This window comes from Coccomyxa subellipsoidea (assembly GCF_000258705.1).
Source record: "Coccomyxa subellipsoidea C-169, whole genome shotgun sequence".
NCBI classification, from domain to species: Eukaryota; Viridiplantae; Chlorophyta; class Trebouxiophyceae; family Coccomyxaceae; genus Coccomyxa; species Coccomyxa subellipsoidea.
Genome location: NW_005178041.1, coordinates 480,354 through 507,418, shown reverse-complemented (window position 1 = coordinate 507,418; position 27,065 = coordinate 480,354). Strand labels below are relative to the sequence as shown.

The 27,065-nt window shown below is 53.2% G+C and overlaps 4 protein-coding genes across 4 annotated transcripts; 2 read left to right on the top strand and 2 right to left on the bottom strand.

The window, feature by feature from the left end:
• Positions 1-321: 321 nt before the first annotated feature.
• Positions 322-5,978, bottom strand: COCSUDRAFT_39444 (hypothetical protein; the record flags this gene model as incomplete). The annotated part of the gene is made up of 15 exons (XM_005650810.1): positions 322-522; positions 1,047-1,184; positions 1,481-1,570; positions 1,895-1,994; positions 2,305-2,437; positions 2,563-2,654; positions 2,755-3,047; positions 3,149-3,279; positions 3,364-3,766; positions 3,965-4,066; positions 4,521-4,663; positions 4,765-5,209; positions 5,353-5,438; positions 5,584-5,738; positions 5,875-5,978. The coding sequence occupies 15 exons, from the start codon at positions 5,976-5,978 to the stop codon at positions 322-324; spliced, it is 2,616 nt and encodes an 871-aa protein (XP_005650867.1).
• A 3,517-nt stretch (positions 5,979-9,495) lies between these two features.
• COCSUDRAFT_58860 (hypothetical protein) lies at positions 9,496-13,938 on the top strand (the record flags this gene model as incomplete). Its single annotated transcript, XM_005650809.1, has 12 exons — positions 9,496-9,537; positions 9,665-9,733; positions 9,879-10,073; positions 10,489-10,635; positions 10,970-11,131; positions 11,266-11,415; positions 11,689-11,790; positions 12,049-12,197; positions 12,453-12,748; positions 12,958-13,117; positions 13,291-13,451; positions 13,751-13,938. The coding sequence occupies 12 exons, from the start codon at positions 9,496-9,498 to the stop codon at positions 13,936-13,938; spliced, it is 1,821 nt and encodes a 606-aa protein (XP_005650866.1).
• Positions 13,939-18,848: 4,910 nt separating this feature from the next.
• COCSUDRAFT_64435 (hypothetical protein) lies at positions 18,849-20,129 on the top strand (the record flags this gene model as incomplete). The annotated part of the gene is made up of 4 exons (XM_005650808.1): positions 18,849-19,076; positions 19,157-19,390; positions 19,540-19,686; positions 19,906-20,129. The coding sequence occupies exons 1-4, from the start codon at positions 18,980-18,982 to the stop codon at positions 20,127-20,129; spliced, it is 702 nt and encodes a 233-aa protein (XP_005650865.1). The 5' UTR covers positions 18,849-18,979.
• Positions 20,130-20,958: 829 nt separating this feature from the next.
• Positions 20,959-26,608, bottom strand: COCSUDRAFT_12515 (PDT-domain-containing protein; the record flags this gene model as incomplete). Its single annotated transcript, XM_005650807.1, has 5 exons — positions 20,959-21,116; positions 21,541-21,682; positions 25,254-25,419; positions 25,796-26,011; positions 26,334-26,608. 5 exons carry the CDS (start codon positions 26,606-26,608, stop codon positions 20,959-20,961), a joined length of 957 nt encoding a protein of 318 aa, XP_005650864.1.
• Between the last annotated feature and the right edge of the window lie 457 nt (positions 26,609-27,065).

Sequence of the window (27,065 nt, the reverse complement as noted above, 5' to 3'; positions counted from 1 at the left end):
TTAGGCGGCCCAGACATCTGGCAACGGATTGGCAAGGTCCTTGCACACTGATTCTTGCCATACATTCATGCACACTGTCAAATTGAAAGCAGCGCTGGCAAGCACCAGATGGCCAGGAAATCTCATGCTGACGCCTTATTCGCTGTTAAGAGCTTGCACACACCAGTGTTTTGCCACTGTCAGGATCACACAGAGGGCGTGCCTGATGTCTGGGCCTTGGTAAACCGCTGCAGGACTTCATCACAATTTAATCGCGTGCCGTTTATGCTGTAGTAAGCATCATGCGCTGGGGCTAACAGGCCAACCTCAAGAGGATCAGAGTCACACAGAGGGCGTGTCTGATGTCTGGGCCTTGGCAAACGGCTGCAACACGCGTGCGAGGCTGGTCATCTTGCCGGCCTTCTTGCGCAGCGCCTTGATTTTGGCTTCTGTGGCCGCCATGATCTGCGCTGTGTGCTGCTCCAGCTCTGCCAGCTGGCGCTTGTGAGCCGCCGCCCTCTTGCGCTGTGCGGCTTGCGCTTCCTGCATGGGACCCAGCTCATCAGGAGTCTTCCAGAAAGTGTACATGGGAGGAAGTTGATGTCGATACGATGAGATGAGAGTGAGCCCCCAAGATATCTGATCAGCTGTCTTGCAGGCAAATCCGCTTGCCGCACAAGCAGCAGAGACGAGAAGATAGATGTTTGAAAGAAACAAGCCTTCTGTATGCCAACCTCATTTGATACAGTACTACAGCCGATTAACGCGCTAGCGGCTTGCCTCACAACAAGCAGAGCAGTAGAACAAGGACACAAGAAAAATGTTACTCGTCAACCTAGCAACAGACTGGCAATTGGCGGGATGATCGAGCACATGCCATCTGTCCTTCATGCAAAGTCACATGGGTTATGGGCTTGGCATCTGCAGCAACTTCAAGAGGCACTGATTCCTGCCTTGCATGTGATGTGATTGCCCCACTTGGCTGCCCACCTCAATGGGCAACTTAGAGATGAGGGGTCATCTGAGGCCTTAGGGATCCTCAAGAAATACAATGAAGGGGATCGCACCTTGAGGAATGCAGCCTGGTGCTTGCCGGTCTTCTGCACCTCGGCCCACTCCGCGGACACTGCGGCCTCAAAGGCGGCGTGGATGCCTCGCAGCCGCTGCTGGTGCCGCTCCAGGGCCGCACTGTGCTGCGCTGCGCCCTGCCAGCACAGCGGCAGATTCAAACTCAGATGTGACAGCCACCTGCCGAAAGTTGGATATGAATCCTCACGGCCCAACATGAGCCAGCAGGAGCCGACTGAAAATCACAAGGCCTGGTCTCCAATCTGCCAGTGCCTCCCTCCATTGTCCGCCTGAAACGGCAATTTATTCTTGTGCGTCCGCTTATGGTAAAAGGCATGTTGACTCTATATGTCCTGCAGAAGCATGACTGTCTCCTCTGTACTAGGATAACTCAATATTGAAGGGGATTGGGTGGAAATGAAGGGGTATGTACCCTTGCCATGGCTGCCTCGGATGCCTTCTCCTCCTTCAGGATTGCTGCCTGCTGCCCTTGCACTGCTGCGTCCACCTCTGCTTGCGCATCCTGCAAGCAGGCACAAGAACGCTCGTCAGTCATGTAGCCCAGGATTGGCCGGGAGCTGCTCTTAATCTGCTCACTGTAGCTATGGCAGCTGCTGTAATTGTACCTACCTATCTTGCCGACCATGTTCAAATTGCTGTGACCTGCTTGCACTTGGCCACCGCTAACACAGGCCCCTCCGCATAGCCATCCCTCTCAATCACAGGGTAGTGGAGTAGGTGATCTCCACATTTGTTACTAGCAAATTTCTGAGAGTAGTGAGGGATGTACCCGAAACGAGCGACATGCATGAGCACTGCGCAGTGCTTTCACGGGGAAATTATTCACCTGAAGGATCCGCATCTCCTTCTTGCGGCTGATGGCTTTCTTGTGGGCCATGACTCGCTTCAGCAGCAGCTGCACCTCTGCCATGCCCTCCTCCTCATCGCTGCAGCACACAACATCACACCACTTTCATCAGAATCTCAGGAAAGTGTATTAGCCACACATAATCCAATGCTGGTCACTGCAGGAACTCCAGGATTATACCCACAAAAAGCAGCACCCATGATTGTGCTCTGATTGAAATGGTCATGGCAAACGCCACTCAGTCACACAACAGCATTCATGAAAATACCAGGAAAGTGAATCTTGCCGGTAGCGATAAAAATCACGAGCTTCAGATCATTGGTATGCCACTCAGAGGGAGCAACATCCATGGGAGTGTGCATGAAGGTGAAGGTTACAGAAAGCTGCACCTGTCAGCATCGTTCTGAGGGCTCAGGGCAGCTGTCATCTGCTGCGCGACGGCTTTCAGAGACAGGCCGTCTCCATCCTCATCTGAAGTTCCCTCCTCGAATGTAGCAAATTTGGCTGCCTTGCGCTGCCCACCTGCCAGCGCATGACATGAGCATGAGGATAGACAGTGGAAGACACAAAGGATAGGGTCACCTCAACTGCAAGCAGCCCCCATTGGAGCTTCAAATGTGTGAGGGCAGGCAGGCTACCAAAAGTACCTGCAGGCTTTGCCGACTTGCGCGATTTTGCAGCTGGCTTGGCTTGCATCCCCTTTCCAATGGCAGCTTGAGTCTCAGCATTGCCCTTCCCCCTGCAAGCACATCACACTGTCTGAAATAAATGCACTCATTCAGAGTTGCTTTATAGCTGCAATGACGACATCATTTTGCAGGACACTGCAGAGGGCTCACTTGGCTGTGTTCTTTATCGCGGCAAGCAGAGGTGTGTTCTGGGGCTTGGAGGGCTGGTTCATGGTTGGCAGGTCTGGGATTGGGCTGAGCAGCTCATCTTCGCCCTCAGGCTCTGAGCCCTCGTCAGCATCATTGTCATCTGCAGCCTCTTCTGGCTCATCAACCAGCTGTGGCACATGGCCCAGGATTGCAGGAAGGCTGCCGTTTGCATGCATGACATTCTCCCTTGATGCCAGGTCAATCTCAATGTCGCTCTCTGATGCCGCCTTGGCGTTCTGCTTGGCAGCGCGGCCCTGCATGACAGGTGATACTCGATCAGTGCCATGCATTGCACGAGGGACGTTCCAATGCTGATCAAAATATCAAGTGAAAATCTGCCAGGGGTCTACTGAACCTTTGGCTTTTTGGGTGCCCTGGGCTCATCTTGCTCCACATCTTCTGGCTTGTCGGCCTGTGCTGCAGCCTGCCTGCGGCGCTTGCGGGTTGGAGGCTTGTCCACAGGCGGCTCTGCTGCGTTGCCTCCATCTGCATGCATGTCTGACCCGCCGCCAGCCATCTGCTTTGGGGCAGCCTTCTGCTTCTTCTGGCCCTTTGCTTTCTGCTCCGCACCTTTGTTCTTCCCAGAGGCCTTTGCCTTGCTGCCCTTGCCAGCCCCTGCCTTGGCTCTCTTGTCCGTCCCAGCCAGCAACTCGGCCTCTGTCTGTGCTTCTGCACCTCTGGCATGCTCTGCTGCAGCCTGCTTTGCCTTGCTGACATCATCAGTCCTCTTCCGAGCTGCTGTGTCGCCGTTCACCCTCGCCTGATCAGTGCCTGACTTGGCACCAGGTCCACTGGGGACCTCTGTGGACGCTGCAGGCGCCATGCTGACTCCTTGTACCATGCATGTGGGCTGCTCATGTGCTTGTGCGGCCAAGACAGGCGGGCGCATGACTGCCTGGGAAGCATCCTGCAGCTTCTGCAGGGCCTGGGTGAAGCCGTCGCTTCTGTCAAATTCGCTGGCGTCGCTGTCACCCTGAATGCACATGTTGCACATTAACATGAACTTCTGCTCGTTATAAAATCATTACTTTCCTAATTCAAGATGCAGGCTGCTACTCCATTGTGGTGTTGCTTCTCATGGCATGAAAGATGCTGCATGCAACATCACTGCACAAGTGATGTGAGCTTTTACCAGGTTGAAGAGATGTGGTAACTGTCGGATTGAACACACCTGGTCATTGGCCCATGTGGGTACTGTCTGGTGAGCACGTGGCCCAGCGGCAGCATGCACAGGCATGGGCTCATCCTTGGAGGGCTCTGCCTTGGACTTGGCCTGCAGGAACGCATCCAGTTCGCAGTGTCCAACATTGAAGCATGCATGTCAGAAGCGGAATGTGCACGAGCAAACAGACCCCCTACATTTGAGCGAGTGGTCCGCTTTGCTGGTGTCTTGCTAGCAGATTTGGGAGCAAATGGATTGCCCTTCTTAGCTGCAGCAAGCCTGTCTTTGGGCTCGCCTTGCCTTGCCTGCATTGATGACAATTTCAGATGCATATTTTGTTGCATGCAGAAGTGAAGATAACAGATCAAGAATGAGGCAGCAGAAGAATACCTTCTTGCCAGCTGGGGCAACCAGCCAGTCTGGTTCTGCCTTGCTTGCTTTCGGGGAAGCAGCATCGAATTCGTAAACATTTCCGCCCTCCTGCAACAATAGCTCCCTGTAAACCCAACAATTCAGATGACAGTATGACAACAAGAGGTAAGATGTGTACGATTAGCCTTCGTACCTGCAAGGCTTGCATTATTCGTTGCTTGGAACGCTTTGCCTTCTTGCCAGCAATGCTCATTTCTTCTTTGGTGTGTCTGCAGGGTGTGGCTTTGGGGGCTGAAATGTCTTCATCCTCCCTCTCGTCGACCGCCTCTTCACCACCTGCATCAGAACCATGTCAATTATGAGATGTGGCATCAGCATGGATTCTGATTAAGATCGGATGGTGCAACAAGCCATCTAACCAAAAGCTGGCATCTTACCAGCATGCAGCAGTCCGGCTGACCCAGGGCGATGCAGCTTCTGCTGTGCTGCGTCCGGTGGAGCATCTGACATGTGGCTGAAGAGCTTCTTGGCAGCCTTCGGCCTGGGCCTGTGCAGCTGCCGGCCGCGCATCTCATCGCCTGCATGCGGGGTGCCGCAGGTTGCTTCTTTCTCTGCGTCCTCCTGAATGGGCAGCAGAGGCCGCGGCTTTCTGGCAGGAGGAGCAAGGACTGCTGGTGTGGTTTGCTGCTGAGCTGCTTCAGGCGGAGGAGTGGCGCGGCGCTGGCTGCTGACAGCCTGGCAGCCGCCAAGGTGGGCTGCAGCGCCTGTTTTTGGGGGGGTGCTGTCTGCTTGGGCGTAGAACAGGCTGGATGGCCTGCGCTGTACAGGAGGGGTCACTGCGAGGCGAGGAGTGTTCTCCTGGTCTGCTGTCCACAGAGGCTCCTGCACACAATACCAACATATAATGAGGCTATATCCCCAAATTGCATGGTCACCAATGATGCGCCGCACCATTGAAGCCATGCATAGGTCATATGCACATCAAGGGAAAACATGCAAGCCTCAAATTGCAAGATAATTCTTACCGGCTGAGCGCACTGAGGCGAGTTGAATGCGTCAGCATCATTCAACAGGTGATCTTCTGAAGCACACCCCTTTCCTCCCTTCTTGCCTGGGCATCAAACACAAGCCACCATAGTAATGCTGCAGACAAGAAAGACACTCACACCATGTTGAATATCAATCCTACCATGGGATGCATGTTGCCTTTCTGCCAGGGAACGAAGAGCATTGCCAGCCATGACAGGCCTGCTCACCTGCATTTCCTGCTGCATCCATGACCACCTCCGGATCAGCTGGGCAAACTGGCTGCAGCAAAGAGGACTGCTTCTGCCTTGTCCTCAAAGAGAGCCGGATCTTGTTGGTAATGGTTGTCGGCTCCATTGGCAGCGGCACATAATGAGGAATTCCCCTGCTCTCAGACAAACGACGACTTATAATACAAATATGAATTCCGATCCTGTGTCCAAAGAGCTGTCCTGCAAGATGATTACGATGCATGCATGCATTAAGTTGAGGCTTTGTTGGTGCGGCTGAGATTTGCTCACCAGGACACCTTCCGCCTGGCTCCTGGCTGCTTGATTGGGGTGTTTTCCAGTACCATATCTTGGCTTATTCCTGTCAAGATGCGGGCATTGGAGTCCTGTCCCATGGCTGCCCCGATTGGCTTTCCGAGCTGCAGTGCAACAAAAGATGAAGCTTTACGAGATGGCACAGAAGCTAAGCATGCTTGTCTCACTGTAGGAATTCCTGTATGATCAGTCAGCGAGCACGATCGGGTCAGATAAACGCACCAAACCTGTCATTGCACTGATTTCTGACTGCAGCAACGACGTCAAGAACAGGGGTGAAAAAGCAGAGCGTAGCTTACGATGGTGCTTGCGGGACCAACCGTAATAGGCTTCCAGAATTTCCAGATGCTCCTGCCTCGGTCCCTTCTCAGTTGACTCGGCAATCTTGAACGCAGGCGTGCTCTTGGTTCAGCTCTTTGGGGGGCTCCTGGTAGGCTTTGCCGCAGCAGCTTCTTCAGCTAGCCCTCATCGCTCACCCGTTCCATCGTCACAATCAACAGGGTCGTGCATTTTCTGAAAGGTATCAGTTCACATTGTCAGGTTTGACGACGAGACCGACTTGAACGCTTGGGGCATCAGCGCGGCAAGTCTTGAAATCTTAGTTGCCTCTTCAGGTCCCTACTTCAAAAGGCATGCATGGTCAGAGAGACAGTGCATGTAAATTACCTAACTCCTCTACCACTCCTATCCTACTGTAGAGGACAAGATGTAACAACTGATGTGATGGTGCTGTGAGGCATATCATGACCACCTGGGGCTAGTGCCTAACCTGAGTAGGACCCTTGCAGTGTGCACATGTGGACATGGCATGTAAAATGATCAAGAGCATCCATTCTCAGATTGACGCATGATGCGTGCAGCCACTACATCTGCTACCTGGCTGGGAGCTCGAGCTCTCAGCTGGGACCCTGCATGCCATTTATCTCACTCCATAAAGGCAGCTTCACTGGCATGCAAATCAGGTGATGTGAATACTTACAGGTTCCAAGACGCCAACAATCTCCAAAAATTTGGTCTTGCAAATTCCCCTTCATATGATAGTATCCTGCAATCTAAGATTGCTCCGCAACATTCTGTTGCCAATACGTCTCTCCCACAATGCATGTCCAGACCACCAAAGTCAAGCATGCTTGCATGTTAACAATAGACAGTACGATAGTACTCTGTCATTAATCTATTTTGCCACCAAAGCTACCGGTTTGTCGTTTCACTTACTGTAGGCCACTGTGATGGCATCATTGATCTTGGCTTATGCATCCATCTCACCGTAGCATCTCAACAAGGCTCTTTGCAACAAACTCACATGTCTCTCTTCTCTCAGCTCTTCAGCAGTCACGTGCACTAGACTCGCCAGCCTCTACCTGCTTAGGAAAAATATTGGTCCTACCGCATCATCACAGATCTTCTAGCAGCAAGCTCGCCTCTGACTCTCCCACCCACTCAGCGCCAAAACAACTATCAAATGTAGCCGCTACCCTTGCACTTGCTGCACAACTTCATGCCGGCGCCCCCACACACTCTGCATGCGCTTGGATTGGCAACGCGACCAACAAAATCTCGTCTCTGTCCCGTCACTCCTTTCTTCTCCTGACTCTGGCAAGCACATGCACATGCTTGAGCCGCATTTCTCATCCCGTTGATAAAATGCACTGCCACCACAGACCGACGTAGTAATTTGACAGCTCACAACGACAGAAATCCAGCAGATCATGCATGGGGACTCACCTCCCGTGTTCCTGCACCTTCGCATGCAAAGCATTTGGCTCCCCCAACGCCTTGGCACAAGTCACAGACCTGAGGATCTCCCTGCCACGAAGCACATGCAATCCTGCTGAGATTAGGAGCACATTCGACCACCCCATACACCGTCAAGCACAAAGCAACGGATCTATCCACTCCAAGGGATACAAAAAGTGTTTCGCCACATAGCCATGCACTAGCATGCGCCCTGTGATCCGTGCAACGTCTTGCGACTTCAAGAGGTAGAGCTGATCAGGACAGGGTAAAGAAAGAATAATCTGCAGGGTACTGACCTTTAAACCGTTGTACAGTGCCGCGCTTACTGCGGTGAGAACTGCACCTCCCACAATGACATCTTGCAGATCTGCGCTGGCTCTGGGGCATCTGCTGGCCCTACCAGCTCGTCTTCCTTTGTTCATCTGCCGTTTGACAGCTGACAAACAGCTTTGCCTAGCTGGAAACACCAGGGAGCAGCTAGAGCTAGAGGATGCCTGGGTGCACGAGCACAGTCTGGCTGCCGTGCTGCTTTCGATTGCTGCTACCACTCCCAGCATCGCCTGTACAAACATTGGAACATTTGCCAGGGGCAAGCTGTTTGTGTGTAGACAAGGCAAGTCCTTGGGGACATGAGCTACACGTCCTCAGTACTAGGCACAAAGAAAAATAAAAAATGAAGAAGAGGGTGTACTAAGCCAATGTCAATGATCGTTTTATCGACATCTTGAAATCGATTGGAGAAACAATCTGCGAAGTGGGCACATCTCACAATGGACGATCTCGTTTCGGATGGGTGGCTTTTGAAACGCACCTTCGTGTGTCTTATAGACGTCTTTCTAATTCTTCGTGAGAATACTTAATGGACTGAAGGAAGAGGGAGTTTGGATGAAAAGAAGGAACATGAGAGCAATGATGATGATGACGTGGACCTGGCGATCCTTGCATTCCTGGCAGGATATAATATAATCCCTGAAGAGAGTCATCATTGACCATTGATGCCCACAGGACATCGCCAGAAACATCGAGTGATGCTCCAGTAAAGTGCATCAATAGAGCGAACATATATTAAAAAATACATCGCAGCCTTTGTCCAGGACAATAGAGCCTGAGCAGTATGGACAACTTAACAGCCATACAGTCGGTGAAGCAGGAGACGCGGAAGTTTATGGCGGTCGCAAACGATAAGATGGCTCTCGCAAGTGCTTCAGTCAGCCGTGGAGAAACACATGTGAGTGACGCCTGCCTGGGTGCTGGCGATTTTACGCACATCTCTAGGACTCGAGGGGGAACACCCTTCAGCGGTTGATTGTCAGATTTGGCGCTATTCGGCCCTCCTATCTACTTCAACTGTCCGATGACAGTTTTAGGATGTTTGTGAGATGGTGTCACAGAGCACTCAAAGTCTCACCCACTTTGCACAAGGATTACGGCATGACTATGTGTGGTAACATTGTTTCTATGCAGAGGGCCAAATGCGTGACTATTGTGTGAAAGACATGTGTGACACTCGTTGCAACCCTTGGCAAGACGTATTCATGTCACGAGGGTGACCTTGAGCCCAACAGATTTGCCTTGTCCAAGGGCCAGAAGTTGATTTGCTCTGTTATGTAACTCTGCAGGATCTCGATGTGGCCATCATCAAGGCAACAACGTCACAATTTCACGTTGTCCCCAAAGAGAAGCATGTCAGGAGTGAGTGCACACCCCTTACTTTACCATCTTGGTCCCAATCACTTCGTGTGTGCTCCCTGCTAAAACAATTCTCCAGCCTCACCTGACTCACGGGTTATTTGCACTTGTGCAGCTCTGAAGCACGCAGTCCACGTCTCGAGGAGCAGACAGGATGTAGCGCATGTCAAGATGGAACTCTTGAAGCGGTTGAGGAAGGCAACAGATTGGCTGGTGCGCTCCAATCTGGTGGTGCCAAGATTTCAATCTGGGATCTCTCCATCCTCCATGCTACTCAAATAGTCAGTGTTATTTTAGCCGCTCCTCTCTTCTTGATATTAACCGGCTTTGCCTATTGCAGACCGCGCTGAAGGCACTCATGGTGATCCATCAGCTCATGAGGGACGCCGACACCTCATGGCTTGAAGAGGTGTGACAATCGCACCATGTGCCTTCACCCAATCAAAAGCTTCCGCGCCTTCTGCAACATTGCTCTGCTTTGATTCACTTACAGTGCTACAACGGCGATCCTCTTGACTCGAGTTTGTCTGCAACAATGTTGTGGCTGCCTGCAGCTCCTCAAGATTGACATGGCAGTGCTGCAAGAGGGCAGATCCAGCGGGCCAGCAACGCCGCCGCGGCGCGGCTCGCAGCAGCGGATACGGATACTGGACATGGACAACTTCATCGACACAACCAACATCGAGGGTCGCTTTGAATACAGCGAGTATGTGCGCGCATATGGCAAGTATCTGGACGAGCAGCTGGAGGTTTTTGCCAGCATCAAATTCTACCAGGCAAGTCTGCCCTGGTTCTTGCAACCGAAAACCCCTCTTTGCCCCAATTGACAGCAGAAGCGTGTTGGCATATCATTGCCAAGCTGCACAGAGTTCAGGTGCCGAAAGACAAATTTCTCTGATTGTCTGTTGGATATGTGTTGGAAGACCAAAAGGAGTGTTGCCAGACAATTGCAGAGGGTGGGCTTGACTGTTGAAGATAAATGGAAATTTTGCTATGAGAAATCCTTCCTCTGCCACTTTGCTGTTGTCAGTTGCCGGTGGTCTGTCCCAGTGTCCGACATGTCACGTTTGGGCAGGCTACAATCACTGGTACCACCATGATGCACATCACTTCATTCCAGGGTGTGCTAGAAAGTGACGGGTGTGTTGTGCTGGCCATGCGCAGGAGCAAGAGCAGGGCGGTGAGCAGTCGCGCATGCGGACGCTGGGCTCGGCGGAGTTGCTGCGGCAGCTGCCGGTGCTGCAGCGGCTGCTGGGTCGCCTTGTGGACTGCCGCCCCACTGGAGCTGCATCCCTGGACCCTGTTGTCCAGGTGCGGTACCCACTGTGCTGCGGCGCTAGCTCTCTCCATTCTCACCTCTCTTCCATCATGTCATGTCATCATTGCTACATTTTAGGGACCTGTTGGGAGCCACCTGAGACTCGTTGGTCTTTTCGGCAGTCTATCATTGTCCAGAATTTTGTCTGTGTTCAGGAGGCTGTTACAAACGCCTCACTCAAATAGAAGCAGACAGCGGATGCGTTGTATTGCCTCTTCAAGCTGTTCATGTCGAGGTCCTCCGAAGCCTGTGCAACCCAGGCTGGTCTGTGCCCAGGCAGAAATCTGGATATGGGAAGTGGACTGAAGGTTATGGGGCTGTGAGCAGGGGTCGCTGTTCTTCGTGCTGAAGGAGAGCTTCAAGATCTACAAAGCCATCAGCGAGGGGCTCATCAACCTGGCGGACAAATTCTTTGAGATGGACTACCTGTCCGCCCAGAAGGGCATTGAGATCTACAAAGAGGCCATCGTATCCAGCGAGCGCCTGCAGGTACTACTCTCCAGCCCTGTTACAAAGTGTAGTCTATGCTGCTTCTATGTAGGCATGCGCGCCTGCACAGGACAAGGCTATCTACATTCGCATGCATGCATGGCAGTGCTGAGCGTATGGGGTCTGTGCTGCAGACGTTCCATCGGGAGGTAGAGCAAATAGAGAGCATAAAGAGGGTGGTCCAGTTCCCCAAGCTGGAGCCCCCGCCTGCAGATTTCTTGGTGCAGATGGAGAATTACGCCCGCGAGGCCCCCAGATGCCTGGATGACGTCCAGTCCAAGAAGGTGCCCACACTACCTCGCTGTACACCTGTGTTTTCGCAACAGTGCTTGGTCGTGCAAGCCATGCAAGATGCATTCGGGTTATAAGATTGACAGAGCTTATCTTGCAAGGCATAGCATGGTCCTTCCAAGAGCGGCAAAGCATTAAACAAGGAGGAGGTAATCTGGGGTTGTTCCTTTAGAATCTGGCACATGGTATTAGGTTTGCTGGGAATGTCTATGAAGGGGATGTTGCCGTCACAGCATGCCAATTGCCACTGTGCTGATTTTGCGCAGAGGAGCCCACCGCTGAGGAGAGGGAGCAAGGTGACAAACCCGCGCACACGAGCAGATGCCAGCCATGACCGCTTGAGCGCACGCTCTGCCGACCCGGGCATGGTGGTCGCATTTGATAAGGCATGCATGCATTTCCCGGAACCATATATTTTGCTCTGATGTCCCATTTTACATTGATCCTGTCTGCAGGCTAAACTTCACTGAGCATGCCGGAGCTTTGCTGGCGAGTGTTCTTAAATCCTGATGGATGCCTGCTTGTTCCCATCAAATGCTTATTGCCAGAAAATATCGTAGCACCATCCATGCATGGGCTTGATGCTTGCGTGGTGCTGCAATATGCTCAACGCTTGTTGCATGCAGGCGGCGGACCCTGCAGCCAAGTCCAAGCCGCAGCTGGACCTGCTCAATTTCGAGGACCTGTCCATCGATCCGGCCTCCTCCTCGCCCATGCCTGCAGCCACTCCCAGCTCCAACGGCGCCCCTGGGGAGCAGCCCGACTACTTCTCCAGGTGCCGCCCTTCCCTGCACAGTCGATATCATTACCTCTACTACTTTGGATCTATTACCAATCTAACTTGCAAAATGTAGTGACACAACGCTGATGATGATGCGGCTGAACCCTGCAAGTGCTTTCTGATTCACCCGTCCACACCCGTCCAACTACATGCAAGCAGTGTGCTCCGCCAGTGAAGAGGAGGGACTCTCAAGATGTGCTGTTACCCCAGAAACACAAAAGAATAACTAGCTGTGGGATATGCATGCAGCCTGTCCGACGCGCCGACCTTCCCATCGGCCAGCCCGTCACCGGCGGACCCCTTTGCACCCTCCACCTTCAGCAGCACCACCACTGACGGCCTGCGCTCCTCCGCAGCCTCCTCCAACGGCCAGGCCAACATCTTTGCGCCCTCCCCGGCCGCCGCCGGCCGCGGCCCGAGCGCCAATCCCTTCGGGCCGTCGGCGGGCAACGGCGGCGGTGGCGGCTTTGGCGGCAGCGCATTCGCGCAGCCGGCCGCGAGTGACGGTTTTGGGAGCGCCGCGTCCTTCCAGCAGGTGCCCTCAGGTGCGCTGTGCCACGCGGCATCTGCCTTTTTAGGCATCCCAGCCAGCATCAATGCTTCCTCTGTGTGTTATCTGTCAATTGAGGACACTGTCCACATAACCGCTGCTTCAACTGTGCCGGTGCTGTACTAGAACTGAGATTGCAGACGGTGATGTCAGACCCCTGCTATGGAGGTGTTTCTGACATGGAGCTTCCTCATGGCTGGGCAGGAGCCGCCCCCAGTTTCTCAGGAGCTTCACCCAGCAGCTACACACCTGCGCCCACGCCCTCGGGCCCGGTTGAATTTGGCGGCTTCGGCAACGGAGCGGGCGCTCTGTCACCGTTGGGACCTCCCAAAGCACTGCCTCAGAACCCTGCCCCTGTCCCAGGGTAACTTCACTCTGACCCCTCTTGCCCTGCAACTCATCTACTGGCTGTTGTGCACTGTCTTGCAACCGTTGACTGTTGTCATTAGCTTAAAGGAGACAGACCGCCCTCTTCAATCTAAGGTTGTTGCATGGTTCTGTGGCAGTAATGCTCAAGCTGTGTTGTGGCGCATGCAGGGCGTTCAACAGGAAGGAGGCATCGCTGCACGATCCCTTTGCGGAGCTGACTGGGCTCAAGTCTGCGCCTCCCAAGGCATCTCCCCCGCTCAAGAAGAAGCTTGCCAGTGGCACCGCCCCTGCGGCCCCAGCCCCTGCGCCCTCTGCCAGCACTGCTCAAGGTGAGCACTTTGGTTTTTGGCCGGCTGAACTGGTGTTGACTGGAGTTGGACGACATCTGCGAGTATGACGAGGCTCCACTCGTGACCTACCATTGGCATGCAGCGCATGCTGTAGCCATGGCAGCAGCTCGTTATTGCTTCAGGCACTGTCCCACGCTTCTGTCTGCGGTTGCAGAGGTTGTGAATCTGATAGGAAGGGAGGTCATGTTGAGGACAAGGGAATTTGACGTATTCTGTCTTGCTTCAAGGCCTTTAATGGGCTTACGTCTGAGCACCGGTGTTCTGGTGTTTTGTTGCAGGGTCAGCGTTGCCAGCACAGGCTGCTGCACAACCGCCAGCGGCGAGTGCTGCTGCGAGCGGGAACTTGGGGGGCAGCTTTGATGCATTCCCTGCAGTAAACGGCGACCGGGGGCCTCCGTTACCTGTGCAGACAGACTTTAAGAGCTCCTTTGACCCTGAGCCAGCATCCAATGGGAGCCTGATCTGAGCACTCCCGTTAAAGCGGGGCACAGGAACTCATGAAACTGTTGCGGTTCATTATGAATGTCCGAGTCAGGCACAGCCTGAGGTCGACCTGAGTTTGTGTGGAGCGCTAGCTTCAAGCAAGTTGCAGCGCTGACAGTACCGCTAGCGCTTGATTGAAGTTGAGTTGCGAAATCCTGCACCTTCACAAAGGTGTGTGGTGTCCAAAATATATTGTTACAGGTTGCACTGCTAGAACCTGCCCTTCCCCATGTACCCCAAAGACCCCAAGGGTCACACGTGCAGTCACATGACCACACGTGCAACATCTTCAACTCTTTCTGGCTCTGAACATTTCACTCTCTGCGTAAAGCGTTGGTAAAGAGAGTTCATGGGCCTTTGGACGCCTTGAGGCAAAGACTGTCCAAATTCATACCTCGTACCTGCCGAGGAGCCGTCGAACATATCAAAACCGACGCCAGTACCGAGCTCAGCACCTTGATAAGAGACGACTCGGGCTGGAATTCATCTTTAAGAGACTTACAAAAACATATTATGAGATGTTGTGATCGATCAGGTTGACAGTGAGAAGGAACAAACACGATGAGCGTTGGAGCAAGGAGGGCAGTCCTCCGCGGATCTGCTCTACTGAGAGGTTCAAAGGGGGAGAACTTCATCAGACAAGCACAGAAGCACTGTTACGCAGCCCTCTCAGGATCCAGCATATTCCATGAGGAAGATCCATCCATGCTGAGGTGACCTAGATCAACTGCTCCATGTTATCGACGATGAACCAAGTGCAAACAACATGCTCAGATCTCTTGCTTAGAGATGGTTGCAGGTAGCTTGGATTGATGCGCAGGTGGATGCTTGTAGCAGGCATGCTGGGAACTGCTGGCAGTGCCTTGTTGATGAGTAGCACTAGCCCGGCTTACTGCGATGCTGCAGAATCACCCAAGGAACAAAACTCACAGGAGGAGCGCCGCCAGCAGCTCAAGTCATGGCTGAGAAGCCTTGGAGCCCAGATTGATGACATTGACGTTGCACCCATGTCAGAGGTGTGTATCTGTACAGGTCCTGAATCCCGCACGAAGCACAGCCCCATGACTAAAGACTCAAAGGCCGAGGAGGCCATCAATGCTGCGTTGTGAGGACTGTCTGTGCATGTGGTCATGGCGTTGCTCAAGAAGTGTTCAGAAGTCAACGGTGGTCTGCATGCAGGGTTCGGGGTTGGGCGTGCAGCTGGCAAGTAGGCCAGCACAGCTGCGCTCATGGCGGGATTGGATCTGGAGTTTCCTCAGACCGCAGCAGGATGTTGTGCTGGCCAGGTTTCCTCTGAGCATTGCCATCACTCCCAATTCGGTCACATCCCAGCCAGGTACTGCTTGCATGCATGGCCATCTGAAGCATGTGCAGAGCGATAGAGTCAGTTGTTTCCCTGATGTCTAACGTTCATCTCTCAGTCAATTTAGCTGATGACCGGCAGTGGTGGTGCACAGGAACTGGTCCCATATATGGTGAGCTGCTGGAAAGCGGTGCATGTGATGAGCGGCTGCTGATCATGCTCTTTCTTGTTGTGGAGAAGCTGCGTGGAGAGGTGGATCATGTCTTACCTCTTGAGCACATTATACCGATTTTCACTGCCATGTACACTTGCTCGGGAGCCTAAAATGGCAGGGGGCTTTTCTGAATAACACCGTATGCTGAGCAGGCGTCTTCACTGGCACCGTGGCTTGCATTGCTGCCCCCCGGTTTCGACACTCCTCTGCACTACTCTGAGGAAGAGCTGTTGCAGCTCAAGGGAACCACCTTGCACTATGCAGCAAGGCGAGTCTATGGATTTAGCTGGAGACAATGAATCCTTTTGTTTGACAAGAAATTTGACAAATGGCAGTAACCGGCATGTATGGGCGACCTGCAGCCTGACTCGTAGACACATAAGATTGCGTCATGCTGGTACCCTGCAATCAAGCAAGCGATGCTGCCTTACAAAGAGTGTTCTGCCATGTGGCGTATGTTTGGCTTGAAGCTCTGCCAAATTGCAGGATCCTCAATAAAAACCTTGAGCTGACGTGGAAGCGGCTGGAGCCCTTATGCAAGGAGATCTTGAAGGAAAATGGCACCAAGGATATCCTGGGATCCATCTCTGACTTCCGATGGGCCTACTCAGTCTTCTGGTGCAGCCCCTAAGCTACCTGCCCGGCTCTGTCACACTCTCTGTCGCAGACATGGACATCTCAATGATATATCCTGGAAGGAGGGTTGTCATGCCTGCTGCTGGCAGCGCATTACCAGGCTTCGTGATGTCTAAATGATGCATGCATAAAGATTGGCTCATGGTGTATCAGGTCGCGAGCGCAGACATTCCCCGACCCTGACCCAGAGGGGAGGGGACTGGCTCAGGAGGGCATTGTGCCAGGATTAGATTTCTGCAATCATCATTTCTCAGCGCCCTGCCGCTGGACGGTCTTTGGTGCGCGCACAGTGAGTTGGCACCTCTGCCTCTTGTAAATGCTTGCATAAATGCATGCATGATGGTATTGTCCATTGAGAATGCTGTGTGGATCTCCCTGTGCCATGGACTTCACAAGCAGTCAAAAGTCATGACGCTAACTCGATGTATGTTATGCTGTTCACATGGGATTTGGCGTTACAGACGGCAGGATGCAAAGCATGCCTGTGTGCAGGCTGGGGAGGAAGTACCAAGTAGCATCTCTTTGGTGGCAAGGCGGCGAGATGTTCCCAAAGTTGGAGAGGAGGTCAGCATCAATTATGGCGATAAGAGTAATGAGGAGCTATTGCTACTATATGGTGAGCCCTTTTTTACCATTCGTAGCATTGTTGACAGATGCCAACATTTTCAGTTTAATTCAGACTTCGCATCATGCGTGAAAGTTTGTTGATGCACATGAGGTTGCAACGAAAATTAAACGAGGTGCCTGGCACATTGCAGGGTTCACAGTGGATGACAATCCCCATGACATGCTCATGCTGCGCTGTCCACTGCCTCCAGTAGCAGAATGGGGCGAGCTGTTGAAGGCACGAGCAGCCTTGCTGCAGCAAAGAGGCCTCTCTCCACAGTTGTTTCTGCCAGCTGCCAGCCTCCGAGGCACCCAGGATGCCAAGGCAGGCTCTCTAACTCCCTTGCTTTGGAGACCTACATCGGCCATGCAGATGGCACGGCTCTGTCTACATGCAATGATAGAGTTGCGACTGTTACTAAGAATGCACTTGCTGTTGCCATCCCATTTGCACTGTGGGATTAAGCACTCGCCAGCAAGTGGTCCAAACGTAAAGTCTGAATATTGCTCTGTTGTGTTGATGCAGGGCCAGAAAGGGAATGCTGGTGACAGGCTGCAGAGGCTGCTGCCTCCAGCTGCATGGGAGACTCTGGAGGTGCTTGTCATGGAGCCACCGCAGCTTCTGCAGGAGCTAGAGGCAGCTGAGCAGCCTGGAAGTCAGGGTCCTGCGCCTTCTATGTCCAATGGTATGTCAGCCATTCAGTGCAGGTTAGCTGCATGCTCTTCATGCCTTTGATTGCTTGTCATCTGAAGCTCTTGAGGTTGCTGCAAGCCTGCTTAGCAGCGGCCACGCCAAAGATGGAGACTACAGTCCTCATAAAAGCAGGGCATGACATCCTCAAGCCCATGCTCAGCACATGACTGACCGATCCTGGCATGTGCTGGCATGTGCGCAGTGGAGGCCGCCGGGCTCAGGCTGGCAGTCATGACCACTCTGGTCCGCCTACTGGAGGTGAAGCTTGTGGAGCTGGAGGGACCTGAGGGCACTGGGCCCCTGGAGGAGGATGTGAGCCTGTTAGAGGCACATCTCTCTGCTGGAGGCAAGCTTCAAATCCGCCAGGGATGCCCCTCTGTGTATTGTTTTAGAGACTTTGGTGCATACCAGACAGGCTGAGGCTCCTTCGAGACCCAACACCCAGCAAAGTTAAGAAAGACAAACTTCACAGATGAATTTCCATAGATCACCGCACCCCTGAGGATTTGCGAAAGTCATGCCCCACAATTGCTGCATGTCAACCAGGAGATTTGCTTGTCTGGTGCTCTGCAGTCCTTCGCGTGAGGTGTTTTCTGTACTGTGTGGAGGTGGCGGGAAGCTTTCTGGGCGGCTGCGGGACTGCGTGGTGTATCGGGCAGGCCAGAAGTGCATTGCTCGCATCTACCTGCAGCTTGCGCGTGCAGCTGTCATGGAAGATCTGGAACGCATGCAGCAGCTGCTGAGGGAGGATGACGGTGAAAGAATCAGGAAGTGAGCTCATACATAGTTTTGCGCGACAGCATTACAGCTTTATGCTGGTAGACACCAATATAAACAGAGGTCTACTGGAGATGTTGGCTATTAGCCAGATCTACTGGAGATTGCGGCTTTTAGCTGGATCTGTGCCCAATACTGCACTACGTGTTGATGCGTGCCTCGTCCCAAAGGCAAATGGCACGGCACTGTGTATGCTGCTATGATCAATCTTCCAAACTGCAACTCTGAAAGCCAGAGCACTAGGCAGTCAACTATTTGCAATGTAAAAATTACTATACAGGGTTATGATAGACATGCTCATAATTTTCGGCTGTGTCTAGCTCTGCTGCACCAACTTTCTGCAAGCCATCACCAATTGGGCAACTTCAATCTTGAAAACCCGTCAACCTGATCAAAGCTTTCACAAGATGCTCAATGTAACCACTGGCATTATATGGTCAGCATTATGAAGAATTCACTGCTTTGGACAAAGACGGGCGCCAATCGTCAACTCACCAAAACGGCAATGATCTAGTGTGGTCCAGAAATCAAAGTCCGCTCCCCCGGTCGGAAGCTGGGTGAACCTGCGGTCCCCCAGGTGACCAACCAGATCATGTCAGTGCAACATGGGACGAATGCTTATTGCATTCATCCTTCTGCTGCAGCATAGTGGGTTATAATCCATCACATGTCATCGAGCGAACACTTCTAGTTCCTCTGACCATATCGATAGTACCCGACAATCTCTTCTTTTGGTGGGGTATCATAGCTCTTCCAAGTACTTCATACGTCAAACTCCTGCAGAAGGCTCGAATATGGAAGTTCTGGTGCAGCAAAATCACTTTATCACATGGTCTAACCGCAGATCATGCATCCCGCTTCGAAAACCTCTTCACTACCGGTTGAACCCAGGTGACTTTCTTATTCGAAGGGGGAATGCTGTATCTCACGAGAAACTTAATTGCCTTGCTTAAGTTTTCTCCTGTCCACAGGAGGGCAGCATCGGTGTGTTCATATATCATGCGGCACGCCAGAATGGCGCCTCTCCCAACCCCCTGGGGAAGGTACTCCTGCCTCAGCACAGGAGCCACTGCAGGGATCACAGCCACGAATAGTGCCAGATCAGACAGCTTCAGCAGATGAAGCACAGTCAGTGGGCATTGGTGGCCGCATAAAACGGTTCTTCCTGGGAGACAGATTCGACAAAGAGCGCATCAAAGCGCTTGGTGAGGCCCTGCAGCTCTGGATACTTGAGCCATCTGGGATCATTGGGCCTCCCTTTGATGCATACACAGTGCATGCCAGATGCACATCCGGTGAGAACTCTCAGGACCAAATTGTGCTTGTCCGGTGAAAAGCATTGTCTTGTGTGCAGGGCTTGGAGCGGTAGCTTCCTATGGCTTTGTCAGCAATCTGACATATGGCACCGGCCTGGCAGTGGCTTGGATAGCCTTTGTGCGGCAGGTGGGCAAGTCACCGCTCATGGCCGGCCAATGGAAAGCCTTCCTGGCCTTCTATGCAGGTGGCTCACAATCCCACATGCTCAACAGCCCTCTTGCAGAAATGTACGCCGTTTACAGATGACAGAGCAGCTCTTGCCATCAATGGGTCTCACCAATGGCTGCCATGACTGATATCACCTGTTGGGCACTATTTGATGCCAAGGTTGAGAAGAGCTCTCCTCAAGAAAATGGACGAGAGTGTGCTGTGAGTGACAGTGTGCTTTGCTTGCTGATCTCAGGTTTCTGGACGATTCAGAACTTTGTGCGACCCCTGCGATTTTCTGTGGCGCTGGCAATGGCGCCGCTGTTTGAAAAGGGGATCAGTGCCATCAGCAGAGCCACAGGCTTCTCGAGGAGAAATGCCTTTGGGGTGTACCTGTTCATTCTTGGCAGCGTCACCTCGATCCTGGTCTTTGGCAGCATTTTTGTCTTTGCTGGGACCCTCGCATATGCACGAGTATAAAGTACTTCTGGGCGCGGGGAGATGATGCTTCAGCAGAGGCGTGAAAGTGATGTGAGCGTGTGTGTATGTTCTTCCAGTACATGTGCTCAGACAGCTTGAGGAGCAGTGGCTCATTGACGTTTCGGCAAAGTCAAATACATCACAGGCTGTCTTGCCTCCCGACCGTATGACTTTGAAGCACAGGTCCGAAACAGTGAAGTACTGGCCTCTTGTGGCTTCACAAAATACAAATTGCAGGTGCTGCTATTCCTACGGGAGGGTCGCTTTTGCACCAAAAGTCGAAGGGCAGAGGTATATGAGTGTAGAATTGCAAAAAACTCCTGCCAATTTGTCTTCACTTTAAAAATTTACATCTGATTGTCTAAGACTGGATTCAGTCCGGACTTCTGTTCTGAAGTCCTGGCTTCAATTGACGACTTGCAAGACTGACCCTTAATTTGCCTACCACGATGTTTGGTAATTCGGTATCTGACTATAACGATGGCCTTCAAGGGTTGCAAAATACTGTTATCAGCTCAATATCTAGGTCTGCCTTTGTCAGAAATCCGCAAATGGTAATTTGCTCATACAAGCTACTGTAACAACACTCACCGGACCCTGCACGATGCACGATGCACCAAACAGCACTGAACATCCAACACACTGCCATCCAGCCCAGCCTATACCAATATGCATTCATGTGAATGCAGCTTACCAACCCAAGCTTCCCAAATCCAGCCGGCACAGCCGCAGCCGGGCCGCGCATGCCTGCATACGAGTCCCTGATATCTTCCCCCAAAAATGGCCGCGGTTATGCTGCAGCACATCTACGCAAGCACATAAATAGCCCTCAAGGAAGGGAGGCCTGCACGTGCATGGGGTAGCAGCCCAGCACGCGCATAAAGTCAGTGACTTCCTGCAGATGCCGCAGCGCGTTCTGCGGCAGGTCGTCCGCCAGATTGCCCACAAAGTCCACGTAGAAGAGGTAGCGGAAGCGGCGGCCACCCACTGCACAATAGACACTCACTATGTTATTTCTTAAAGACAACTTAGGGCTAATTTAATGCCTGCCTGACAGAACAGGGGTTATCATGCATATTACAAGCATCCCCACATATGGCTTAATGAACTCCGGAAAGAACCCCCATGGCACCCATGCACGCCATTCAAATATGCTAAAGGGCAGAATGCACCCCCAAGCACCAGGAAGCGGCAATGCTACTCCTGCTGTGACATTTGCACCCACTCAATCGTGTGCACAGCTGCAGAGTCACGCACAGGCAGGTGAGCCTGTGCACCCAGGGGCCCTGCCATAGCAGCTGCTGGCCTCAACTGCCACTTCATCAAAGTTGTTGGTTGCGAGCCCCCATCACATTTCCCAGTGCAGCATGTGAGCGCATGCATGGAGCAAGCAGCGGCGTGTTGCGCGCACCTGTGCCGTTGGCGAGCTGGACGGGGTTGCTGCGCATGGGGCGCGACTCGATCTTAGTCATGTCCAGGTCACGCAGCGCAAACACGCTGAGCGCCTTGAACAACTGCCCCGGGCCCTCCATCACCGAGAAGACCACCGACGTCTTGAACTGCCGTTCCGACGACTGGGCTGCACGCACACAAGTGCACAAAGATGTCAGGTGGCAGCAGTGGCGCTCATTGGCAAATCCTTGAGTAGAGAGCATCAATGGCTGTTTCTCAACTCTTCCAGACCTCATGGCCCTGGCTACAGGAACGGAAGGGAAACTCTATGTAAGTGCTTGCCTACGAAAGGAAGACAAAGAGGACATGTGATCAGCTGGTAGCGCAGAAAGGCCTCACAGATAAACAATGCCAGCACAGGCATCTTGGACCATTTTTCATACAGTCAACATTTGGGTGCCAAGTGGCCTTACCAGTGACGAGGGGATCCCTGGACAGCACGAGAAAGCGACAAATGTTGGGTGAGTTGCCCTGGATGTCTCTTTCTAAAACTTGCAGCCCGTACAGCTCCGCCGCCCGCTCGCTGCCGATCGCCGCAGCGTCTCTGCGCAGAGCCAAAGCCAGACCACTTATTATCGACAACCATAGAGTGTCTATATCTATGCCACAAGATCATGAAGAGAGCACAGGTGTGTAAGCATGTGTGGGCTTCTCATCTGCAGACCAGCTTGCACGTGCGTGCAATGCCAGCAATGCAGTCTGCACATCTCTGACTTCACCACTGCCTCTGCGCCTGCGCTGCAATCAATAATGACCAATCTCTAATGGGCGATTGCTGCTGTGCAGCTCAACCCTCTGAAGAAGTATTTCCCACAAGTGTTGCCGACATGTAATCAGGATGACACATGGCAAGCAATGTCAACATATTCTCACCTCCAGCCGTTGTCAGCGATCATTTTGGCGGCGGCTGCAGTGTCACCGACGGCCTCGCGCACGATGCCGGGCAGGCCGCGGATGAAGGAGTCGCAGTGAGTCAGCGCTTGGGGGTCGCTGATGACTCGCCTTATGTCACCCCGCCGCGTCCCCGGCAGCGCCAGTAGGCAGTGCTTGATCTCTGTAACTCGCTCACTCACTATGTGCAGCCGGTACCTAACCAGGCACAGCCACAGTCAAGATGATGTTTCCCTAGTCGTACACAATAGCCATACACACAAGCAGCTGACATTCAGTCCTCTGCTTGTCATCCTCATGGCATCCTTAGCAAGCTGGGGTAGCACATTGTTTAGCAGTCCTGCTGACATGCTGGCGATGTTCCTGACAACTATGGCGTGCATGTATCACTTTCAGTGTATATTTTGGGGCAATAGTACTATACGCTTTGCAAAGAGTAGAAGTTTAGTGGTACTTAGTGAAGAAGGGCAGCACCTAATGAGCAGATCATACACCGCATGTATGCTGCCGTGCGCACTGCTCTCTATGGGAAGGATGGCCTTGTCCGCCAGCCACTGTGACAGCACCTGTACGTATTGCACCAATACTCTCAAGTCCTGCACCCTGACAGCAATTGCGCCCATCACTTGCCTGAACTACAATAAATGAACCGGTGCAGAAACACCGTATGGTACTGTCAGAAACTAGCAGAAGGATCCCGACAACACTGCTCACCGTTCCTGCGCAGGGAGAGTCGAGACTGACAATGCATGACAGAATTGGTAGGTCAGATACTGCATGCAGGGAGCAGAGCATTCTGTGCACCTGGAAGGCCGTTTCAAAGTGCTCGCAGGGCAGAGGCTGGCAGCCGGGCACGGCCTCCAGAGCAGCGGCCTCGCTGTACGCGCCATAGACCCCCTGGAATGCCACCACTGGTGCCACCCGCTGTGTCTGCACCCAGAAACCACCTCGAGCCTCAGCCACATGCATGGCCTAGCGGTTGCATCACCCTATGGAGCTCCTGATCAGGCGCTGACATTTTTTATTACAACCCCACGGCCCGGGTCATGGATGCCGGCATTCAGTCATTGGAGCCATGCATAAGGCAAAAAAGAACATCGTCCTGGATAGTGCACGGCAGCACAGCCCACCGCACCGGGCAAGCACAAGCTGGTTTGGTACACATGTGCAGGCTCTCTACTGAAGATGTGGTAGTAGAAAGTGAGCTCCATGGAAGCAATGAGCAGCAGTGCCTTTTGGCTGCCACTGCTGCCTTACACATCTTTTGGCACCATAGATGCATGCCACGCGAGCATGCATGCATGCATCGCTACCACTGCCTTGAGGCCAGGCGCACAGGCACATGGCTGAAGGATGGTAGTAGCATGCACCTGCATAATCGGCATGCGCACTGAAGCACCGGTGACAGCCATCAGGAGGTCGTCTGTGCGCATGGCCTGCCGGCCGCTGCCATTAAGGCTGCGGTCGTCCCCTCCAAGGTCTTCCTGCTGCACAGAAGCTGCCCTGAAGTCGCCGGCGTCCAGGTCCATTGGATAGCAGCCCAACACGCGCAGGAAGGGCGCTATTTCCTGCGCACAACGCACTCACCATCAGTCCTGCAGGAAATGCACATGTTCCTGTGCGTCCTCCTTATCCGAGAAGTGAATATATCCCTTGGTCTTGCATGGTTCCCTCGTGAGAAGACAGGAATGCAAGAAGGCCATTGCCGTGCAACAGAGAGATCTTACATCAGCGACATCCGCTCAAAGCTAAAAATCTCTAGTATGGCCATTGCAGTTTGCACTCGAGAGATCACAGTGAAGGTGTGGGAGAGGAAATACGAAGCCTGCCATAGACCCTGATTGAGTCAAATGCGTTGGCATTGCAGACTGATTGGGAGCATTTGCAGTTGTATTGTTCAGGATTGAATCAATAAAGGTAGTATCCTCCCACATGTCCACCATGATCTGCCACTCATGCTAATTGCACAACATGCTGGGCAAGTAGAGACAGCTCTGCTGTCTCTCTCTCCTGTTCTCAAAACGACCAAGACAGCCCATGCTGGAGGCTGCACATTAATGCGCGAAGCTCCAGAGGCGGGCTGGTTTGCTTACTAGCTCAGCCCTGCATTCTGCTTGTCCTCTGCCTTGTGCTTGTGTTCTGTTTTCTGTATGGGGACCTGTCCAGACTTGCGAGCAAACCTGCAGGTGGCGCAGGGCGTTCTGGATTACGTGGTCCCCTAGCCCGCCCACAAGGTCTACATAGAAGAGGTAGTCAAAGCGGTGCCAGGACTTGGCCTCGGCCGCTGACTCTTCCGGCCCCACGGCGGCCGCCAACCCAAAGGGCATCGGGCGCGACTCGATCTTAGTCATGTCTACTTCGCGCAGCGCGAACACGCTCAGCGCCTTGAACAGCTGCCCGGGGCCCGGCACCTGAGCGCAACAGGGCAAGTCACACTCATGCCCATCATTGAAGTTCATACATTGCAGATTTTGTAATTCAGGTGCATGGATGGTCCTGCTAAGGCGTATGCTGCTGTCCTCGTAATCCATGCAGCTTGGAGAAGATGGTCCAGCAGACGGGACAAAGGGCAGCAGACATGATCATAGAATGCAAAATGCATTTCAAGCAAAGAGGACACCACCCCATCAGATCAAAGCCACCAGTCCATTGCAGATGATGCGCACAGCACCAGCGCATGATTTGTGTCTCTGGAACTCCTAGCAATTAGGCAGGTCAATTGCAAGACGTGGAAGGGCTCCAATAGCACACCTCCCCAGGCCGCGAGGGCAGCGAGAAGACGATGGAGGTTTTGAAGGTGCGCGATTCGTCGGGGAGCGCTATGAGGGGGTCTCGTGACAGCACAATGAAGCGCGTAACATTGTCTCGTGCATCCTGAATGCCCCGGTCCAGAATATCCATCCCGTACAACTCCGCCGCCCTCTCACTGGCGATGGCCGCTACGTCCCTGAACAGCGCCAAACCACTTGAAATTCCCTCTCCCGAAAGATTCATGCGCATGCTATTGTATACAGAGGTCCTGACAGCTGCACGTCGCGTAGACTGGGCAGTACATGCCAAAAGATGCTCTTGCAGCTGGCAAGTGCAGATCTGGAGAGTGAGCCCACATCCAGCGGATGTGCATCAATGACGGCAACTCTTCAACATAGACAGCTCTCTGTCAATCTTGAAGCGCCGTCGCTGCCGACGCACAGCCGCCCTGGCACTCATGCATGCAGCGGCAGGCGAATTGCCCCCGGGATAAGCATTAGGGCAGCCATCACACGGGCATGAACGTCTGAGACTCGCGCATGGTGTGGATACAGGGTGCAGGGATTCAATACCTCATGTTGTTCTGCGCGATGGTCTGCGCGGCGCCGGCGGTGTCGGAGACGGCTTCGCGCACGACGCCGGTCATGGAGGACAGGTAGAGGTCGCACTGGCTGAGCGCCTGCGGGTGGCTCTGCACGCGGCGAAGATCCTTCTTCCTCACTCCCGGCAGCGCCATCAGGCAGTGCCTCACATCCACCGACACCTCCCCCACTATGTGCAGGCGGTACCTGATGTTGTAACAAAGTGCCACTTATCAGCATGGACCAGACTGCATGCAGCTGCAGCTTCAGAGCAGCAGTCTATCAACACATGGGCGTGCCATGATGAAAACGTTTGATTTCAATAGCTGCATGTCTCAATCCAGCACAGGCAGGATGCCAAAAATACATGCAAAGAGTGCCTAAGTGAGTGAGATGGAAGGAATCTTCTCGAGATGACAGGTGCAGAAGAGGCAAGACAGGAGACTAGAGTGTTGCTCCTTCTCGCTCTACCATCCTGACTGGCCTGACTGCACATGTGCTCACATGACAGAGGGGCTGGAGGGCTCACTTTATGAGCAGATCGAAGACGGTGTGGATGGAGCCCCCGACGGAGTTTTCAATGGGCAGCACAGCGGTGTCCGCCAGCCACTGAGTCAGCGCCTGGAAGGCCACCTCAAATTGGTCGCAGGGTAGAGGCTCGGCGTCAGGGCACGCTTTGCGCGCTGCGCTCTCACTGTATGCCCCCGGCACGCCCTGGTACGCCACCCTGTGTTGCACTGGGCTGGGCGAGTGTATCTGCGCAGGAGCACCAAACAGCCCCACCTTATTGGGGTACACTCTCATTGAAGGTGGCCTGCAAAGCAGATGTGTCAACTGCACAAGCAAGGACAACCTGAATCAATGTTAGCATGCTCAAAATGCAGTCTGAGGAGCACAAAGGGGCACCTCATCCACAGTCTTGTTCACTGCTTGGGCTATAAGCAGGGACGTCAGCACAGGCACTCCAGCCACGCCTCTTACAGACCCTGCGAATAAATACAAGTCCATTTGTTCAGCTTGCTTGGATGTGCAAAGATACCAACTCGGGGTGGTTTGTCCCTAATGCTCGTCAGGCATGTAACGTGAGCATGTATCGAGATGCGGCCATCCAGAGATCTGAGCACAAATCGTGGGAAAGACGTAAGAAAGATAATTTTACCTGGTCGACGCAGCTGCTGAAGGGGGGTGGAAAACCCTTCAACACGTGCTCTCTTGTGCAAGGACACATCCAGCTCCTGCACGCTGGTGGCGTCTTCGGCAG